General features: G+C 40.7%; 1 protein-coding gene across 2 annotated transcripts; it reads right to left on the bottom strand.

Moving 5' to 3' along the window:
• Positions 1-4,951: 4,951 nt before the first annotated feature.
• On the bottom strand, positions 4,952-19,383 carry tmem154 (transmembrane protein 154). 2 transcript variants are annotated; one of them, XM_033623295.2, is made up of 9 exons: positions 19,159-19,377; positions 18,166-18,300; positions 12,910-12,978; positions 12,630-12,692; positions 12,047-12,229; positions 10,878-10,932; positions 9,585-9,661; positions 8,640-8,685; positions 4,952-6,153 (listed from the first exon to the last, which is right to left on the bottom strand). In XM_033623295.2, exons 1-8 carry the CDS (start codon positions 19,247-19,249, stop codon positions 8,654-8,656), a joined length of 705 nt encoding a protein of 234 aa, XP_033479186.1. In that variant the 5' UTR covers positions 19,250-19,377; the 3' UTR covers positions 4,952-6,153; positions 8,640-8,653. The 2 variants fall into 2 exon arrangements, with proteins under 2 accessions (XP_033479186.1, XP_033479187.1); XM_033623296.2 differs by lacking the exon at positions 12,630-12,692 and having other exon boundaries at positions 19,159-19,383.
• Between the last annotated feature and the right edge of the window lie 1,713 nt (positions 19,384-21,096).

The raw sequence follows: 21,096 nt of genomic DNA, 5'->3' as shown, positions 1-21,096 counted from the left end.
TCTCTCTCACACACACACACACACACACACACACACACATTCCCTGGTGTACGCTATGTTTTCCACTCAAAGATTGCCCAAGAATGACTGAATGCGATGATTGCGACAGACGGACGATGCTCTGTAACATCACAGCTCTTGAAGGCAAACAAACATGGCTGTGAAATGGAGCTGATAGAGTGTGACAGGCAGCAACAGTGCCTGCTGGGTAGACAGTGATTCTGTCTATAAAGCTTGGTAAATTCAGAGAGACGGGTCACTGGAAATTTGATGTTATGAACGTCTCCTCTGGGGGATTACATCACATTTCTGTTCACTGGGACAGACATGGCTTTAATCAAAATTATAAAGCGGTCCTTACACATACCAGGAAATATATTTTACCTGGTATGAGACTATGTGCAGATTGTTTTTCACAGCCATGTTTTGTAAGAGGGATTGCTGTTTTATTTGCATGTAAACCAGTTCAGCCAGAATCTGGCACAGTGTGAACAGAGCTAGTGACGCTGCCGGTGCACTCAGTGAGAAAAACCTTACACCTGCTGCTGCTGCTGCACAGCATCTGAGGGCAGAATATACACTGTGTGTGTTTTTTAAATAATATAACATTGTGTTTGTATGTATGAGTTTACAATGTAATGTACTGGGATAATATCTATTTGTAAAGTACTTTTGGAAATTAAAGTAAAACTTCGTCTGCAACTAACATTTTTTTCTTAAAGGGACAGTTCATCCTAAAATCAAAAATACATATTTTTCCCCTTACCCATAGGGCTATTTATTAATCTAGATTATTTTGGTGTGAGTTGCTGAATGTTGCAGATATTGGCTGGTGAGATGTCTGCCTTTGCTCCAGTATAATGGAACTTAATGACTGTTTGTGGTGCTTAAAGCGGCCAAAAATACATTTCAAACATTCAACAGACTCAAAAAGAAAATAGTTCCCACATGAAACTGCTCATGCACAACAAGATCTGTGGATTGTCTTTCTGATTTATGGAAAAAGACATCCTTTTAGAGTCTTTAGAGGAGCGTGCTGGCACCCTGGAAGCAAAAGAGGCATGATGGGAGTGACGTGTAACACAACAGCATCAGCATACACATCGGCAGCATTTCATTCACATATTAAAGGCATAACATGACAATACCAATCATTTACTGTCCCTGTTACATGGTGGCTGATCTCGTCTTCGGCTTGGAGGGTAAAGAGCTCCTGGACCTCAGTGTTTTTCCAGTTTGCAGACATATTTAGCCACTCTTCTGCTTCTTTGAGTTAACTGCTAACTGCTGCTAGCTGCTTTTTAAATCTCCCATGGTGGGTCACACACATAACATGCCATCAAAACGTCAAACCCATGCAACCCACAGGTCCTGCTGCCTGTCCCTTGTACACAGACGTCGATTTGACGTTACCACCTCCACTGCCAGCTTAATGGTGAGATAACCACGTCCCCCCATTCTGTGACAGTACCTTTTATAAAGAATGGCGAGGTGCAATAATGGCACAAAATCTTTTCAGCTTTTTAAACCAGTGCCAATGAAAGCAGCTGTAGAGAAGTAGAGGACCAAAAACATTAATAAACTGAACCAGAATAAAAACAAATAACACAGCAGAAATAAGGACAACTCTAAATTGAGTAAAGCCAGGATAATCTCTGATAAAAGTCTGTTTTAAGAAGACTGAAAAGGTGATACTGGTTCAGCCAGACTTATTTCTTCAGACAGGTCATTTCACAGCCTCAGGGCCCCGACCGCATAGACTGTGTCCCGTCTACTTTAGAGACTATACTCTGGAACAAACAAAAGACCTCTTCCTGAGGGTCTCGACTACACACAGGCTCATCTTGGACCAAGAGGTAAGAAATAAATGAGGAGGGTCACCTTGAGTGACCTTAAAAGAGATTTAGTTTTGCATAGACTTTAGAGAAGAATGTTCAAAATCAATGCTGCTGCGGCTGAGATATCTTGACTTTTAGTCCTAATGGGGGTCAAGCTCCAAAAAAATTTGATTTTATAATACAACATCTTTCACTAGGGCAGCACGGTGGTGTGGTGGTTAGCACTGTCGCCTCACAGCAAGAGGGTTGCCGGTTCAATCCCGGGTGTGGGAGCCCTTCTGTGCGGAGTTTGCATGTTCTCCCCGTGTCAGCGTGGGTTCTCTCCGGGCACTCCGGCTTCCTCCCACAGTCCAAAGACATGCAGATTGGGGACTAGGTTAATTGATAACTCTAAATTGTCCCTAGGTGTGAATGTGAGTGTGAATGGTTGTTTGTCTCTATGTGTCAGCCCTGCGATAGTCTGGCGACCTGTCCAGGGTGTACCCTGCCTTCGCCCGATGTCAGCTGGGATAGGCTCCAGCCCCCCCGCGACCCTCAAGAGGATGAAGCGGTTGGAAGATGAATGAATGAACATCTTTCACTAGAGATGCAGGTAAACAGCCTCTCGCTCTCTCAAAGCACTCAGAACACTCCAGGGTTTCTGTCTTCTGAAACCTGTCTGATGGGAAATAAATACTTTTTTCAGACTTGACAGAGCTCATACAGAAGAAAAAAATTACAAATATTGACATGTAAGATCAGTGCAGTGCCCCTTTGAATATGAGGAGTACGATTGTGAAATCAATTCTAAACCGTTCAGGGAGCCGGTGTATAAAGAGGGAAGACAGGTGTAATTTTCTGATGAAAAGCCTTGTGAGCTGAGGTCCGTACAGTCTTTAGCTTGTCAATAGTGTTTTTAAAAAAAGACAAGAGGCTGTTGAAACAATCAGGGTGCGAAAAGATAAAAGAATTAAATGGTGTGTTTTTCTAAAAATCTGAAACTATTTTTGAGGTGATAAAAACATGAATGGACAGTGCTTTAGGTGTGATGCTCCAAACTGACAATACTCCAAAGCAAGGCTGATTTCCATGTGTAAACAATAACCCAGTGTGTCCTTATAGATGTTAGATACTGATTATGAAAATTTCAGTGCTTAGTCAGCAGCGACTGACGGCCGGTCAGCAGTGACGGTGCAGACATTGTAAGGTGACAGACAGAACTGCTGTCTGAAAATCTAATGAGAAAAAGAGTGAAACGGAGGAGGAAAAAATTGAGTGAGAGACTCATTTCTCATTGGTATTCATTGGTTTGCATGGATTGTCTGCCCTTGCTCCCTCAGACTTTCCACTTGTTTGAATTCCATCAGACATACAGAGCTTGAAGAGGACGGCGGAGCAGACTCATCAGTGGATTTACAGCAGTGGACATAAAGTCTGAAACACAGAGCTTACTGTGACAGAAACACACATGGGACAGATGTGAGGCACTTTAAACCTGCTGTTTTGCATTTAATGTTTAAACATATATGATGAAATGTAATCTTAAATGTTAAATTTGAAAGGAAGCAGCTATTGTGTGTGCATGAGTATATATGTTTTGTGTGCATGTGACACCATATTGAACAAGACTGAGAGTCTACAGCCATGCTAGCGGCTATGTGAGGCTGTGTATCTATATGTTTCCTGAGTCCTATTCCCAGTTCAGTGTTCTGTTTACTCACATTAACCCTCCTATTGTGTTCGTACAGTGAACAAGAAAGTTTTCTTGTCATCCTCTGTCCCTTAAATAAAATTGGTTTACTCTGTATGTAAGTCATATCAGATAAAGAGCCATTAATTGATTAAAACATAAGCTTAAAATTGGCAAGTAAGAGTGCATCAAGGTTTTTGGACCCCCCTTTCTAGGTTGTTAATTTTTCCTAACCTAAACCTGTTTGGATTTGAATAGTCGGTTGTTATGGATATCTCACTTTAGCCTGACCTTTGACCTCTTTCCTACCCTTAACACCCCCCCCCCCCCCTTCCTCCTTATTGCTTAGTTTCCAATTTTCAATTAATTTATTCTTTTAAAAGTTTTTTGTTTCTTGTGCTGCAATTAATTTAGGAACTGTTCTCCTAACAGGAAGAGCAACAGTATCTAGACAAAGACCCGCGCCAGCACAGTTTTTTCACTCTCAGTCATGTTTTTAGTCCCCTAACCAAGTCATGTCACTTTAAGCCATTACAGAGCTTTTTCTAGTCCCTGTTATGGGCTAGATAGAGCTGTTGGAAATAGGACCCTAAAAACATTGTACCCTTGAAGCACTTGACTATGGAAACATAGGATCTTAGTGACATCGGACCCTGGGAACATAGATCTCTATATACAGACTCTACGTTCAGTGAATGTAGAGTCTGTAGGCAAACCCTGGAAGAGGAAGAAGAAGAGCGGAAGAGCCCTGGTTTCCGGTTGTAGGCTGTTTGTTGTCCGCGTGGTATTGACCAATCACGTTTGAGCCAGCTGCAGTTGTTGCCAGGCTAAACAGTCTGTGTGGTGAACTAACGAGGCGGAACATAATTGGTGTCACTGCAAACTCTGAATCCATCGCAATGGTTCAGCATATTTACTTATATATAAACGGAAGTCAGAAACGGAAATTCGCCTCCTCCGCCCAAATCAAACCGGAATGCCAAAAAATTGGGGGTCTGCCCCCAGAGGCTGTATCACCGTCTGCCGGAAGTCAGACGCCGAATACAGCCGATGGGTTCCGAGAATGCTGGGAACATAGATCTCTGGAACATAGGACCCTAAGAACACAGGGCCCTAGGAATATAAAGGACCCTGGGAACATAGGACTCTGAGAATATAGGAACCTGGCAACAGAGGATCCTGAGAACATAGTACCCTGGGAATATATAGGACCTGGGAACATAGGACTCTGTGAACACTGGACCTTAGGAATATATAGGACCATATATAAGATCCTGGAAGCTTAGGACCCTGGTAACATAGGATACTGGCAACATAGAACTCATCCTCTGGAAACCATTAATATCCATACAAAATATCATGGTGATCCATCCAATAGAGATATTTCAGTCTGAAACACAGTGGAGGACTGGCCGACACTGCCATCCCAGGAGCCACACTGGCATCATGATTTTATCACAAGGTTTTATTCATTGAAATTTATTCAAAGCTTCATTAGCAATACAACAAAATTGCGGCCTTGTATGAAATATTTACAAAAGGCAATCCTTGAAAATAACATCTTTTGGTATACTGTATTCTCATATTTACAGTGCAAGATTCTGCAAAATACTGACTGACACATTTAGAAAGTTGCACTCACATTAATTAAAATCAGTGTCATGACATAGATTAGATTAGATTCAACACTTTAAAGCCAAAACTGGAGACAAAACATCTGAACAGCATTTGTAGACATAAAGTATTCAGTCAGAGAGTTATTATCCACTGCACGGTGAGATGAAAATCTTATCAGTAGGAGCTTTTAGAAAGCTGTTTCAGTGACGGGTAATAATTTATCACAAGACACAGAAACAGACTGATTTCACACTTTGAGATTTCATTCTCTGAATAAAAACCATTTTCTCTGTGAGTCCTAACCAGCTCTGCACAGGCATGAAAAGGAGTGGCCTCCTCTGTCATGCATGCCTGCAATCTTCAACAGGATATTTCCCCATTAAAACCTGCAGCTGGAGGGAGTCACACAGTGTAATACAACAAAGAGGCTTTGAGCTAAAGAGACGCCATCAGCAGAAACTATGAGCAGTCATATCTGCGAGGGGTCGAGGAGCATCGGCCTAATGCGCTTTAAGATGACCACGTTCTCTTTTAACACTATGAATCTGTACAAAAGGGAATGTTTGGTATACTGCACAGTGTTGTAGGTTTAACCTTAATACTTTTCTTTCTGTTTCACTGAGGCAGAAAATACTGCGCATTTACCTGGATTATAACCACTTACTGCTCGACAGTTCAACAATACAATCAAAGAAGGCGAGGCATGACCTTAAAAAATCCATGAAAGGCACAAAACTGATCAAAGATCCAGTGTTTTAACAAGTTTAAGTCCAATTGTTGTCCATTGCTGTCCACTGAAAGCTTTCAAGGAGAATGACAGCCAAGAGTTGCGATGATGTATTCATGTTTCTGGCTGATTAAAAATGAATGTTTGCTTGTGTCCTTAAAGTGTTGTTTCCTGGCAGTCAAATTATTTCCTGTGGTCACAGATGTTGCTGGATTTATTTACAAAGGTCAGAACATCCAAGTTGGCATCAATGCATCACTGACTGCGTGTCCTTTCATGCAGGGAGAGCGTCCTTTGTTAACCTGCAGAAATCATAGGAGAGAGAGGTGACAATGTCAGAGAGTCAGAGAGACACAGAAGGACGGAGGTCAGTCCTCTATAATCTCTGAACTCTGGTGACACAAGTCAGGAGAGGTCCAGGAGTCAATTTAAAGGGGGGTTTTTTTTGGCTGACTTTTGACTTCATTAACGGTCCAGTGTGTAGGATTTAGGGGAATATATTAGCAGGAAGGGAATATAATACAAGTGTGTTTTCAGGTGGTGTATAATCACCTGAAAATAAAAATTGTCGTGTTGCTGTTACCTTAGAATGAGCTATTAATATCTACATATGGAGTAGGTCCTCTTCCATGGCCATGTTACAGCACCATGTTTAGCCCAGGACACACAAACCAAACACTGGCTTCAGATAGGGCCATTCACGTTTTTCCATTGGCCACCATATTTAGCAGCCTCTCCGCAATGAGCAGTGTTGGAGAAACACTGATTTGTAACGTGAAACTGCTTTATTCAGTGTTTTTACTGGTTTTAATCACCTGCTCCATTTGTTTTGGAGAGGAAGAGACCTCTGTGGTTAATCTGACTCCCAGTAAAAACCTCCTGAACAATAGACACTGAAGGAAAACTAACCAGGAGGAGTTTCAGGTGGTTGCAATTTGTAGTCTTCACCACTAGATGTCATTAAATCCCCCTAAATCTTACACACTGAACCTTTAAGTTTCATATAGTGTTGGAGTTCGGTACTAGAGTGCTATTCTGTTTTTTTTTTCTTTTAAGAATGCAGTATTTAAGGTCCAGTGTGTAGGACTAAGTGGCATCTAGCAGTGAGGTTGCAGAACTGAAACCTCTCCCTATACCAAGCATGTCAGACAAGTACAAAACTGAGGACCTGCCCCGGATGTGGATATAAACGGCTCATTCTAAGATAGCAAAAACACAATGATTCCTATTTTCAGGTGATTATAAATAAATGAATACATGGTTATGAATAATAAATGACATTTCTGCCAGTACATGCCCCGTAATCCTACAAATTGGACCTTTAAAGCCAGAGTATTGCACAGTTGAATTATTGCACTGATTATTGTACAGTTGAGTCAGTATTGCAGTTGAGCGGTTTGATCCTCTGCTCCTCCAGTCCACATGCCAAAGAATCCTTGAGCAAGATACTGAACCACAAATTGCCCCTGATGGCTGTTCCACTGGTGTGTGAGTGTGTTAAAAACTGAATAGCAGGTGGCACCATGTATGGTAGCTTTGGCCACCAGTGTATGAATGTGTGTGTGAATGGGTGAATGTGACTTGTAGAGTAAAAGGTGCTTAGAGTGGTCGGATGACTAGAAAGGCGCTAAACAAGTGCAGGTCCGTTTACTTTTCAGAGTAGGTCTATTTTAGAGCATCTTTTTCAAGTGCAAAGTAATTGGCAGGTTTCAAAATTTGCTTTTGAAGCAGCTTCTACAATATTTTACATGCTGCCTTTTTTCAATTTGCCCAAGTTGCTGTGGAAATTCACAGTTGTGACAAACATGGCAGAGCTGCTGCAGAGAGCACAGCCACAGCAGCACTAACATCGCATTTACTTTTCTTTACTTTTGAGATCTCTTTTGTAACCAAATGTGTACAGAGGGCCTCCTCATTGAATGAAAGTACCCTCTAACCCTTGCACAGCTTTCAGAAATAAAATCCTGGGAAAAAGCCGTGTGTAAATGATGTTGGTCAACAGTCAGCAGAGTGGACCTTGACCTCGCCTTCCCAGCCTTTCCTGTAAGGAGACTATCCTGGGGTTAAGTTGCGCCACACTTCCATGCATGCCTGGTGTAATCACTAGCAGGTGTTAGCAATGCTTGCGCTTTCAAACAGCACCACGTGTAACGACGAAAGGGTCACAGTTCATCAGTCGTAGCCGTACTGAAACCAGCTGGTGCGTCACAACAAACACAGGCTGGCAGAGACAAGGAAACTGTTTGGAAAAGCCTGAGTCAACTGTTGATCTGTATTGTGTTAGCACGATTGTGTAATGAGGTGGATGTAATAGGTCAGTCATAATGTCTCAACGTGTATACAACAGATATTTACACTATTGTTTTCAGCGTTTCCATGATGAGATACTTCTTTAGACGTAGGCTGTATTCACACCTGCAGGAATGTTGCTTAATAAATAATTGCTCATGCTGTGACACATTGTTTCTGGCTGTGACACAGTGACTGCTATGATTTAGTAATCAGTGTTGCCAAATAAACTTTCACGGTTCACAGAAGAGCAGGAGAGCAAAGAGCAAAGCTAATATATACTTGTGCACTTTATTTTACGCATTTAAATTAGTTTTGATGTCTAAAAACAACATTTTAGAGTTTAGTGATTAAAAATGACACATTTTCAGGCATTTTATGACTAACAGTGATATTTTTTATAAGGCTCTGCAAATAGCTCTCTGATGATGAGCAGATGAATGACAACAAACAAAATAAAATCTGTATGTGTTCATAAACTGAACATAAGCATGCTCACCACCATCAGTAGATTCATGCAAGCGTGGAGTCCTTTGCAGTTTCACCTACAACAAACAAACCAATGAACACACAGGAGCCTTAACAATTAAAGCAACAGTGACCTCTGCTGGACAAACTACTCCAACTACTCTCACTGTCAGCAATGGTTTCTCCCTTTCCCTCCTTTTTAAAGTTTTTTTCTCTGGTTTTACCATCAAAGCAGACAGTTACACACAAATAATTATATTTAGCAGTTCAATGAGAACAACGAGAACATCTTGTCAACAATAACTATAACAGTCTTACCACTCCTTCACTGTTACACTTCCCCAAACACTATATTCGCAAAATAAGTACTCATATTTTTTTTAATCAAGTGAAAGTAGCAATGCCTCAGTGTAAAAAAAAACTGTTATATGTAAAAGTCCTGTATTAAAAATCTGACTTAAATAAAAGTACAAATGTCTCAGCTTTAAAATAAACTTAAAGTACCAGTAGTAACTCATTATACAAAAGGCACATTTCAGAATAATGTAAATTATCTTATTGTATTATAATTACTGATGCAATAAAGTGGACAACGCTTTGATACTTTGGCTGGTATTAAGGGTCCTCCACAAGAATATTTAACAGTTAATTTCCTGCACACTGGTGTTTTTGCTGTTTCTGCATCAATTTATGGTGTAAATGTTTTTTATTTTGTTTTGGATGTGTCCCTTGCATCCCCCCAAAATCTACACATATGAACAAATACAATATAAAGGAAAAAAGAGAGAATAAACTGTGACATTTGAATGGCTGCTAGTCTTTGACACATTTCTCAGAGAGATTCAACACTATTCTGCAGAAAAACGAAACATTTTCGAACAGATTTATGAGTCACATATCCTCACATCACCTCATACTTCTACTTTTTTTTTTTTTTTTTTTTAAAATTCCTACAGCTTCATTTAAAGACACCTACCGTCCGTTTTCATCCATTGATCCAACTCTTCCATTTCCAGCTCCAACACAGAGGGCACATCTTCTTCAAACATGGGCCTGGAGGATACAAAGTGTGACACAAAAACCATGTTAGTAAACATTCTGTTCAGCACCATAACGCAAACATGTGAGCAGCTAACCCGGAGTGGGGCCCTTTCCTGCAGCCCAGAGCAGGCGAATTCTAACATCTTTCATGGGGAGGATCTTTATCTTTTCAAACACACAACAAAACTCAAAGGAGCATATTACAACACTGGACACAGATAATTGCACTGAGCAGTAATGTTCCTGCTTGGCTCATAGACTTTACATGGTGATGATGTCATGTCACAGATATAAAACCACCATAGCTCAAAAAAATCACGATAGAAAGAGTCATAATTGACCTTGTTTGCAGCTGGAAGTGTCCTGTCAACAGTTATATGGACGTTTCTGCTGCAATACTGCGAGTGACCACTGGGAAAAATTGTCTGCAAGGCTGAGCAGTGTGTCTGGGGGCCATGGGCAAATAGTGACAACCATCTTTTATCTACTCCCTTAAATGCCCTTGTTGGAGGAAGTATAGTAAAGCTGTATGGGACTGTGGTTTTGTTATTCATTAGTTTCTTTCACAGTCATTTTGGTGCTAACCTACCTAGCTGTTAGCTATAAGCGTTGCTAATACAAGTATTTTACTCTTTTTACTTCCTGTACTTCTTTTGATGACCTAATGTTGACTTTTTATCAGTGATAGAGTTTTGTGAATCCCATTTGTTGTTATTGTAGGCTATTATTTTTACAGCACCTGTGATCTGACTGATTTTATTGTGTTTTGTCCGACACTGTTTTCAGTGTCTTCAATCTTTATTGGATGTGTTTGTTAGCTTTGTGCATCGCTCTGCACCTACACACATAGTGACAACAGAGGAATACATGCAGAGGTCTCGAGGCAAACGTCATTTGTTCAACTCAGAGGATCAAGAACTGATATGATGTTTGAGATTCTGCAGATATTCAAAGTAGCAGTGGAGAAAGATATGTAACCACACGATATAACTTGTGTTGACTCGCTTGTAAATAACTCTCACTCCTGTATGCATATGAAACCCAAAGCTTCTCTGCACAATAGGTCGTGTTTTTCAAACAGGAAATAACACACTGATGGTTTTCTCTTTCCAAACATCTGATGTTAAAATACTGAACATTTCTTTTACAATTTAACATTTTACACAGTTGCCAATAGTCTATCAAATTAGCAGCTGCTGGGAAAAAAAAATAATTTCTTAACACTTACATTGGCACCTTCTCTGTGCTGGACCCGTCCAAATAGGGATCCTCTTTTCTCAGCTCTGTGAGAAGAGAACACCGTTCAGTCATCTTTGTTATGATATGAAAATGGCAAAAAACATGACAGTAATCAAATATATTTTTATTCTAGCAGATCCAAACACCAAATAAATTTTGTTTTTTAGTAGTTACATTTATAAGAAACACTGATAAAAGCTAAGTTTTTTTTACCAATATCTGTTCATTCACAAGAATGCAATCAGACTTACCGTCAGTTCCTCTAAATTTCACAAAATGTTTATACAAAATGTCCCCATTTAACCGTCACTGTCATCTGCCACACAGAAATTTCAGCTAAAAGTTTAACGATTTTAGTCGACGGATGTCACTATATTTTACTTTAACGAGAACAGAATAACAATAGAATAGTTCCAACTCATGTCTTTTAATGCTTTTAATGTGAAAAACCAAAGACGATTCACCATCATCGCGGTGGCGCCCTGAAGAGGAGGGCCAGTGGGGGCCATGGCACCCCTGATACATTTGCTGTATTGTAAAAATTATTGGATGCTGACATTACTGTCTTTAAGAGGATGTAACGTGCTCATTTTTTAAGCTATAGTGCAAAGGAAGTGGTATCTTTTGAAACTAGACAACTGGTAACAACCAGGTTGGCATAGTTTGACAGGAAGGGGATGAATACAACTGCAAACTTAAGCTTAATTTTGACAAGGATACAGCTGGCATGGCTGTTTTCAAAGCTGAACTCTCACATCAAAACGAATGAAATTCGACCCACGAGTCTCCCCTAAACTTGAGGAGGCTTGTTCCCTGTTAATGTGTTTTTCCCCTACGATCCTTAAAATTACAGATAGATACAACACACATTAAAACAGGATGTTGTGAAACTCAAAATGGTAACTGTGCTGGTATTAGTCTGATAACATCTGAAAGTTAGGGACATTACCTTAATATTAACGTGGTTTTAGACTAGCTTATACTTCACAGCATAACTGAACTACTGAAATTTAGTTATGGCTCTTGGTTTTGCTTTGCAACCCCAAGATTTTCAGTGACTCCATCTGAAAATCTCTGCAAATAGAACAAAAAAACATTTGTAATGGCCACCAATGGGCAAGTGGGACAATATGGGTTTTGTTTTGTTGTTGGACATACCTTGATTTCTTGCTTTTTCATTCCACCTGCGGTTGATGAAAATACCGCAGACTATCATGCCGATAATTAAGACCACCAGAACCACAGGGATCAGGATGATGATGAGACTCAAACCTTCTTCCCCTCCTTTTTGTGAAATCTCCCCAGGACCCGTAGAGTAAGGCGGTGTTGCATCTGTAGGGACTGCAGAGGCAAGGCAACAATAATCGGTCAGTCATTGCCCTTTAGATTTGTACAAAAAATGTATCCTGACTCCTGCTGCAATTTATAAGGTAAGATAAGAGAAGATAAGATAATCCTTTATTTGTCCACAGTAGGGGAGCAGAAGGATAGTGCAAACAGGAAGCATCAGTAGAAAAAAATACTGAGCAGTATATAAGCACGTAGAATAAGCAAACTGTATAAACCACAACACAATATAATAAGGAAGCAACAAAAAGAAGCAGAATATAAGAAAGAGACAGACATTGCTGATTTTTTATTGTCCTGTTATTTAGTCTAATGATTGATGTTTACATGTACAGTGAACTAGACACAAATTAGCACTGTGCTGGTATGTTAGGCCACGGTTGGTCTGACATACCATCATCAAGGGAGGGGAGGCTCCTTACTCCTGAGCCATGATCGTCTTCTATGGGACTTTCAACTGGAAACAACAGTAGAGGAGAGAATCGACGACTTTACTGAAACATGTCCGTGAATAACCTTTCTTGTTTTTCTCCACTCCAGCAAGAAGTGCCATGAAATCACATCAGGATATCAACTGTTGAGCAGCTGGATAAAATGTGAGAGACTCTTCCTGTGTATAGATGGAGGTTTTTCAGCGAAAACAGGATCACGCAGAACAAAAGTTGTGGACTTACTGTTCTCAACTGGGAGGGAGGGGTCGGGTGCCACTGTTGGAGAGTCATCTGTAGTAGCTGGAGTTGTTTCTACAAACAGAGAGAGATGCACGTCATCATGATGACAGTACTTAACAGTGAGTAACACTCATGAGGTTTGTGAATCAGTCCATTACACATGGCCCAAAGTATGTGGACACCCGAGCATTATGTACTAGTTGAGCATCTTCTTCTAAAACCATGTGCACAGTAATATGCTGCTAGAACAGCTTCCACTCATCTAAAACAGAGGTTTCCAAACTTTTTTGTGTCCAAGGCACACCGACGGGAGAGCCAAAATCTCAAGGCACACCTGTATTTATATCTGTGCACAATAGCCTCTATAACATGTGTTATTTAAACTTTATAAAATTATATCAAAGCACCAGTAACACATCCATTTAACCAGGAAATAATGTAATGTGAGATAATGTGATGTGTCACACACTTAGAATTCCCACAGGCAAAAGACAAGAAATAGGTTCCTGCGTAGGCTTTTTAAAATTAAATTAAATTAAATCACATTAAATTAAATTAAATTAAATTAAATGTCTTTACATCTTTATTGGGAAATGGGTGTGCACTACATACTGATACAGTCAACTGAAAAATCATTCATAACTTCTTGTTTAGGCCCAGTTAAATACTGCAATGTGTGGTTATCACAAAATCCCACACCAGCGCACCATTTGAGAAACACTGCTCTAAAAAATAGACTTCACAACCAGTTATAACTCGTAGAAAGCCTCTTCAGTTATTCTAAGTGGGTGGGTTCAAATGCAATAAAGGAAGTAAACCTCAGCAACATGTTTAGTCCAGAATGAGGAGCTAAAAGTGTCTCAGAGTTAGTTAGTCTCATAAAAGGAACGAGGGGTTGAACACAAAACTACCATCTGTGTCTGTATCTCTGTATGTCACAAAAACATCAGTATTTCTATCTAGCTAATAAAAGACTGACAAAGCTTGTGACAATAGCTCACTGGGCCGTATGACATAACTTTAAAAAGAGGCTTTGCATGCAGTGGGAGGTCTAGATGCAGATAAAGTTAGTCTAAATCGTCTTTGAAGGCAAAGATTACTGAGAAAATGCTAATGTTTTTCTTCTCTGTTCAAAGCAAATTATCTGTGCATATCCCAATCATGTTTTTGTATTCATCTACACCCCTAAAAAGGAACCAGTGCCCCTTAACCAACTGTCACCCAGCCTACTGACTGCAGCCCCCTCACAGGTTGTCCCCTCGACCTGTGGTGGGAATTCTACATGTTTAGACTTGATATACAGTACAGGCCAAAAGTTTGGACACACCTTCTTATTCAATGCGTTTTCTTTATTTTCATGACTATTTACATTGTAGATTCTCACTGAAGGCATCAAAACTATGAATGAACACATGTGGAGTTATGTACTTGACAAAAAAAGGTGAAATAACTGAAAACATGTTTTATATTCTAGTTTCTTCAAAATAGCCACCCTTTGCTCTGATTACTGCTTTGCACACTCTTGGCATTCTCTCCATGAGCTTCAAGAGGTAGTCACCTGAAATGGTTTTCCAACAGTCTTGAAGGAGTTCCCAGAGGTGTTTAGCACTTGTTGGCCCCTTTGCCTTCACTCTGCGGTCCAGCTCACCCCAAACCATCTCGATTGGGTTCAGGTCCGGTGACTGTGGAGGCCAGGTCATCTGCCGCAGCACTCCATCACTCTCCTTCTTGGTCAAATAGCCCTTACACAGCCTGGAGGTGTGTTTGGGGTCATTGTCCTGTTGAAAAATAAATGATCGTCCAACTAAACGCAAACCGGATGGGATGGCATGTCGCTGCAGGATGCTGTGGTAGCCATGCTGGTTCAGTGTGCCTTCAATTTTGAATAAATCCCCAACAGTGTCACCAGCAAAACACCCCCACACCATCACACCTCCTCCTCCATGCTTCACAGTGGGAACCAGGCATGTGGAATCCATCCGTTCACCTTTTCTGCGTCTCACAAAGACACGGCGGTTGGAACCAAAGATCTCAAATTTGGACTCATCAGACCCAAGCACAGATTTCCACTGGTCTAATGTCCATTCCTTGTGTTTCTTGGCCCAAACAAATCTCTTCTGCTTGTTGCCTCTCCTTAGCAGTGGTTTCCTAGCAGCTATTTGACCATGAAGGCCTGATTCACGCAGTTTCCTCTTAACAGTTGTTCTAGAGATGGGTCTGCTGCTAGAACTCTGTGTGGCATTCATCTGGTCTCTGATCTGAGCTGCTGTTAACTTGCCATTTCTGAGGCTGGTGACTCGGATGAACTCATCCTCAGAAGCAGAGGTGACTCTTGGTCTTCCTTTCCTGGGTCGGTCCTCATGTGTGCCAGTTTGGTTGTAGCGCTTGATGGTTTTGCGACTCCACTTGGGGACACATTTAAAGTTTTTGCAATTTTCCGGACTGACTGACCTTCATTTCTTAAAGTAATGATGACCACTCGTTTTTCTTTAGTTAGCTGATTGGTTCTTGCCATAATATGAATTTTAACAGTTGTCCAATAGGGCTGTCGGCTGTGTATTAACCTGACTTCTGCACAACACAACTGATGGTCCCAACCCCATTGATAAAGCAAGAAATTCCACTAATTAACCCTGATAAGGCACACCTGTGAAGTGGAAACCATTTCAGGTGACTACCTCTTGAAGCTCATGGAGAGAATGCCAAGAGTGTGCAAAGCAGTAATCAGAGCAAAGGGTGGCTATTTTGAAGAAACTAGAATATAAAACATGTTTTCAGTTATTTCACCTTTTTTTGTTAAGTACATAACTCCACATGTGTTCATTCATAGTTTTGATGCCTTCAGTGAGAATCTACAATGTAAATAGTCATGAAAATAAAGAAAACGCATTGAATGAGAAGGTGTGTCCAAACTTTTGGCCTGTACTGTACTTACATGTGACTAACAAAAACATTAAAAAAAGAAAAGAGAAATGACAGGTCGGGCAGGTGTCAGTGCTTATACGATACCTTACATTGTTTTTTTCCATTTAACAAAGGTATATCAGTGTTTAAAAGGTCCTTTACCCTACTGAATTAAAACAGAACATTTTGAAGTCTCTTGATTTACATCTGTGATTATCTGATCAATCAGATTGTGGCTACGCCTGGATCAGGGGTCGTTGGAGTCCATGGCCAGAAAATGTGAGCATCAAAGACTTCACTTCCTGCATTTTGGTGAATCTTTATGCACCAATTTGTCCCTTTTTTGCATTTATTTATGGTGGAAATGTCTTTAATTTTGTCCAAGTGAAAGTCCTCTGCTACTTTTATAACATCCGAGGGTACAAAAGGAGCTGTCCTATATCAGGGGTGTCAAACATACAGCTGGGGGGCCAGAACCAGCCAGCCAAAGGGTCCAATGTGGCCCACTGGATGACCTTGCCCACCTAATACTGATGCGCTTGTGAAGGCTGAGAGGTGCCTGTCAGGAGCAAGTTAAACACTGAGTTACTTTCTTCATGTAAAACGCTGTTTCAGAGGCTTTTCCTCCCTGACCAGAATACAGTTCTTTTCTTTCACTTTAGTTTGATGTGGCGATGTCAGGACTGTGACACAGGAATGGAAATGTATAGAAAAATGCACATGTAATGACAGTGAGTAGTAGTCTGTGGAAAAACAGAAATATTGTTGAAACTGCATTTAGTCTTGTGAAGACATCAGTGTCTGGTTGTCATCTGTTTTGTAAACGGATTAGTGTTTTTAAAATGTACTTTTTTAGAAATAAAACAAGGATAACATTTTGAGGTATTTGTTATTAATAGAATATTATGCAATGGTTTTACTGGTCTGGCCCACTTGCGATCAGACTGTATGTGGCAGTGGCGTAAGGTAGTTACAATGGGCCTCAGTGCACGCTAGTATGAGGGGTCCTATTACTGTACGCCCTAGTTACAAGTTATGAAGCACACACACACACACACACAGTTTTAGGTGTATATATATTTTAGCAGCAGTGTGTCTAACTGCAGCTTTTACATTACATCCACTTGCAGATACTTGATATTGGACACATTAACATACATATTACACAGCAATCATCATTACATATCTGTTTAAGACAAATCTACAAAAGAAAATAGGAAATTATTAGTTTAACTTGATAGTTTTTTATTGGTAAATTATAGTTTTTTAAATAGTTTATGTAGAATAAGTTTATAATTTGTTATAGATTGACACTGTTTTACAAAACCAGAAAACCATGATGGAGAAGGGTTTGCCTTATTTAGGGCACGTATAGAAAATAGCACCATTTTTGTTTTAATGTGAGTTCTTCTTTGAACACAGGCGTATTTCCAGGTGGCAGTCGGGCCCCTCCACCCCATGGGCCCCAGTGCAACCGCACTGCCTGCACTGTCTATATTTACGCCCCTGGTATGTGGCCTGTGTCCTAAAAAGACTTTGACACCCCTGCTCTATATATTAAGGGGGACATGTCCCCTGCATCACCACAAGATCTACACCTATGTCATTATGAACCTGGCTCTATGCAGGAGGCGTGTCGCCATGTTGGAACAGGAAAGAGGGTTCTGAAAAACTGTTGCCTCGAAGTTGTAGTGCACAACATCGTTGTTCCCTGTAGCATCCTCCTTACATGTGAAATCAATACCAATGTGACCTGTCTTGTCACAGTTGGTCTAAAGATGTTGTTTCCAGGAGTTGAAGCAAAGTCAGGCCAAAAAAAAAAGCTTTTAAATATGCCGCCACTTCTTCCTGGAGCAACGTACAAATCTACTTGATACTGTCACGGCTGCATGTTGTCTGTCTCTCTCTTCCACATTTCCCCTCTATCGATCAACTACTGCATCACACAAAGGCAGAAAAAAGATTCTTAAAAAGGAAAGAAATTGTCAAAACAACTACCACTGGTGAGTCCAAGTCAGTTTCATAGAATCTGGACAGCAGCCGTCTTGTTTAATGTGTTTGCTTCTACATTTATTGAGATTTGTATACAGCTTTGGGATCCAATATGTTTTCATGCATCATATCTGAATATTGTTTACTTTTACAGCATGTGACAGTTGTCTTGACCTGTTGTTTGTGTTGTGTTTATTGTTGCAACAATTTTTTTTTATGCTGCCCTCTGGACCATCGGTCTCTATGAGAGGATATTTTCATATTTATTTTGTTTAAATAAAGAGAAATCTGGTTCAAAAAACATTAAAGCAACCCAAGTGTCCACATAGTTTTGGCCACATAGTGTTTCATTATTTCTCTCACCTGAGATCTCTGTATCACCACCACTGTCAGCTCCTGGGTCTTGTTGTACTATTTCTGCTTCTACTGCCTCCTCTTCCTGTATCTCAGTTGCTTCTGGTCCATCAGCAGCAGCTGCATCTCTGTCGTCACACAACACTGCAACCCAACACCTCTCATTACTTTATATCACCGTGCTGTCATGTCATTGCAAAGGGACAGTGGAGCTTTAAAGGAAACCATGTGAGGTGTTCACATCAAAAGTGAAACACACACGTGCAATTGAAGACAGTTAAGTCTGCGGGGATTTCACCAGCTTAGTTTCTGAAACAACATCTGAATAACTGTCAGCCTGATCACACAGGAACTCGAGACTTCCGCGTGCATGATTTCGAGCGGTTGCTCCAAAAATCAAAACTGTTGCAAAATGCACCTAGTGGACAGCGTGGAGGAGGAGGTGGAGATATTCAGCATGTTGAGCAATTTGTTCCCGACAGAGCTTCGTCACGTTGTAAAAGATTTCACTTTGTGAGAGAAAGTTCCTCTTGCTCTAGAATATTACTAGATTTTAAAGAAAAGAGGAATGGCAAGCTCTTAAAATACTGAAAGACTACAGTGTGTTTTGCTTTAAAATGTCCCTTAGACTGTTGTTAGCTTTAATAAACTTAGAGAACAGTTTAATTTGAAATGCAGACGAGATTAAGTTTCTAAATGTGTCAGAGTTTTGAAAGAAACAATGAATTAAAGCGAGATAAGGCCAAACTGTAACTTAAACTTCTACTACTTCGAGAACCTCAGGCCTTACTATTTAGTCTTTGTGCTCTATATTAGTGATAGAATAACAAAAGCTCTTATGTATTCACAGTATTAACAATAAACACTCTTTACTTTCAGTCAAGACGTTACACTCACAGTCACAAAGTCAGAAACACAAAGACTTAAGCACTGAAGAGAAAGCAGGGAGGAGACAGGAACAGGAACGTGGAGTTCACAGAGTAAAGAAACTAATCTTCTTACCTGTCTTTGTAAGAGCGGCCAGCAGCAGCAGCAGCAACAGGGGGGTCTTTACCCGGGGCCCTCTCATGCTACCAGTCCCAGACGCAAACATAGTGCCATTGTGTGCCTGCTTCCTTTTCTACTGTCACAGCATCACACTTCCTGATCTGACTTAACATATTAAATGGAAGGAAAAGAAAAAAAAAAGACACACACCCTCAGACTCACTCAGATAACTCACTCGGATGTGATGCAATAGACTGTGTGCTTGTCGCCACAAGTCTGACGGCTCCTCAGCTGCAGTACAATCACATTCCTGGCAGCTAGGTATGCAGCCCTACAGAGCGAGGGGGAAGCTGAACAAACTTTAAAAATAATTTGTGTGTGTGAGCTCGGTGAGGGCCAGCTGCTCTGGTGTCTCCTGAGAGAACAGCAAACGCGTTGAGCTTTAAATAACTCTGAGGCTGTAAGAATAGCTGAATATTTGTTTGTGGAAGTGTCTTGATATGAGCTCAGACGGGATCATCGGTCACACTTTGTGGTAAAAGACTGATCATGAATTTGAGGGTCATGCTGTTGTGATTATCTATGGATGGAGGCTGCTGGCCTACTTTGAAAACACATGAACTTTTCTTCATCTGAAGAGGAGAAACATGGTGGTAGCAGGTTCCAACATGATAGATGGAGCTTGTGGTAACTGTGGCTATTATCAATACATCACAGATGGCATTGAAACGCGATGCATGCCACTTCCTCTCAATACTGGTTGTCAGTTGTCACAGGCTGGAGAGACGATTGGGCAACATTTGATGATTCTTATACAAGAGAAAAACCAGGCCAAAGGTTAAGTAACCCAGGACATTATGTGATCTGTGAGAACAAAAATCACTTCCTGTTAAAATAATTATAATTTCAGCATTAATATACAGCATGGGCTTAAATCTAAAACAAGATTAACAGTCTACAGCCACGTGTGAGCTACATGCTAACAGCAGCCTCCCAACACACTCACAATGACAATGTACCAGAGGTGTGAACTCGAATCACTTCATGGTAGGGTCAGACTCAGGTTACAAATTTGATGACTCAAGTAGAAAAAGACTTGCACCTCGACTTGGTCTGTAACACCAGTAACCAGTAAAGTGCTGCAAATCATTTAATTGCCTTTTCTGAGTCAAGTAACATTAATGCTATTAATTCCCAGCAAGTCACAAGATCCACTTTGTTTGAACCGATCCGACAGCATCCAGTCAGGCTGCAGGACAGAACCATGAAGAGCTAATGTTACATAACTGAGCGCCACTTGGAAAAAGTTACACCAAAGATATTTTGTTCATATAGCCTACGGAAATTATGCAACCGTTAACAAGAAATGGACTGCAGTATGCAAAATGTGTGGGTCAGAACTTACAAACAGAGATGCAACAACTTCTAACTTCGTTTGACATTTGAAGTCATACAAATAATGGTAAGCAAAGGCTAATATTAGCCCTGGGGGGGGGTCATCCCTATATTCCCCGGGTTCTATGTTCCCCGGGTCCTATGTTCCCCAATTGGGGAACATAGGACCCTTTAAAAAAAAAAGGGTCCTATGTTCCCCGCTTTCCCCAAAAGGAAATATGTTCCCCGCTTTGTATGGGACCGGGGAACATAGGACCCTTTTTAAGAAAAAGGGTCCTATGTTCCCCGCTGTTGCCGGGAGACATAGGACCCTTTTGAGAAAAAGGGGTTAGGGGTTAGGGGGTTAAGGGTTAGGGTTAGGGCCCTTTTTTAAAAAAAGGGGCCTATGTTCCCCGGGTCCTTTTGGGGAAAAGCGGAGAACATAGAACCCTTATTATTAAAAAGGGTTCTATGTTCCCCGGTCCCATACAAAGCGGGGAACATATGACCCGGGGAACATAGAACCCGGGGAACATAGGTACGCTCCCTTTTAAAAGCATTTATGATTTTGGTAAATTT

Source organism: Epinephelus lanceolatus, chromosome 3, assembly GCF_041903045.1.
Source record: "Epinephelus lanceolatus isolate andai-2023 chromosome 3, ASM4190304v1, whole genome shotgun sequence".
In the NCBI taxonomy this organism is placed as follows: domain Eukaryota; kingdom Metazoa; phylum Chordata; class Actinopteri; order Perciformes; family Serranidae; genus Epinephelus; species Epinephelus lanceolatus.
The sequence above is the reverse complement of the archived record's forward strand: the minus strand, read 5'-3'. Positions and strand labels throughout refer to the sequence as shown.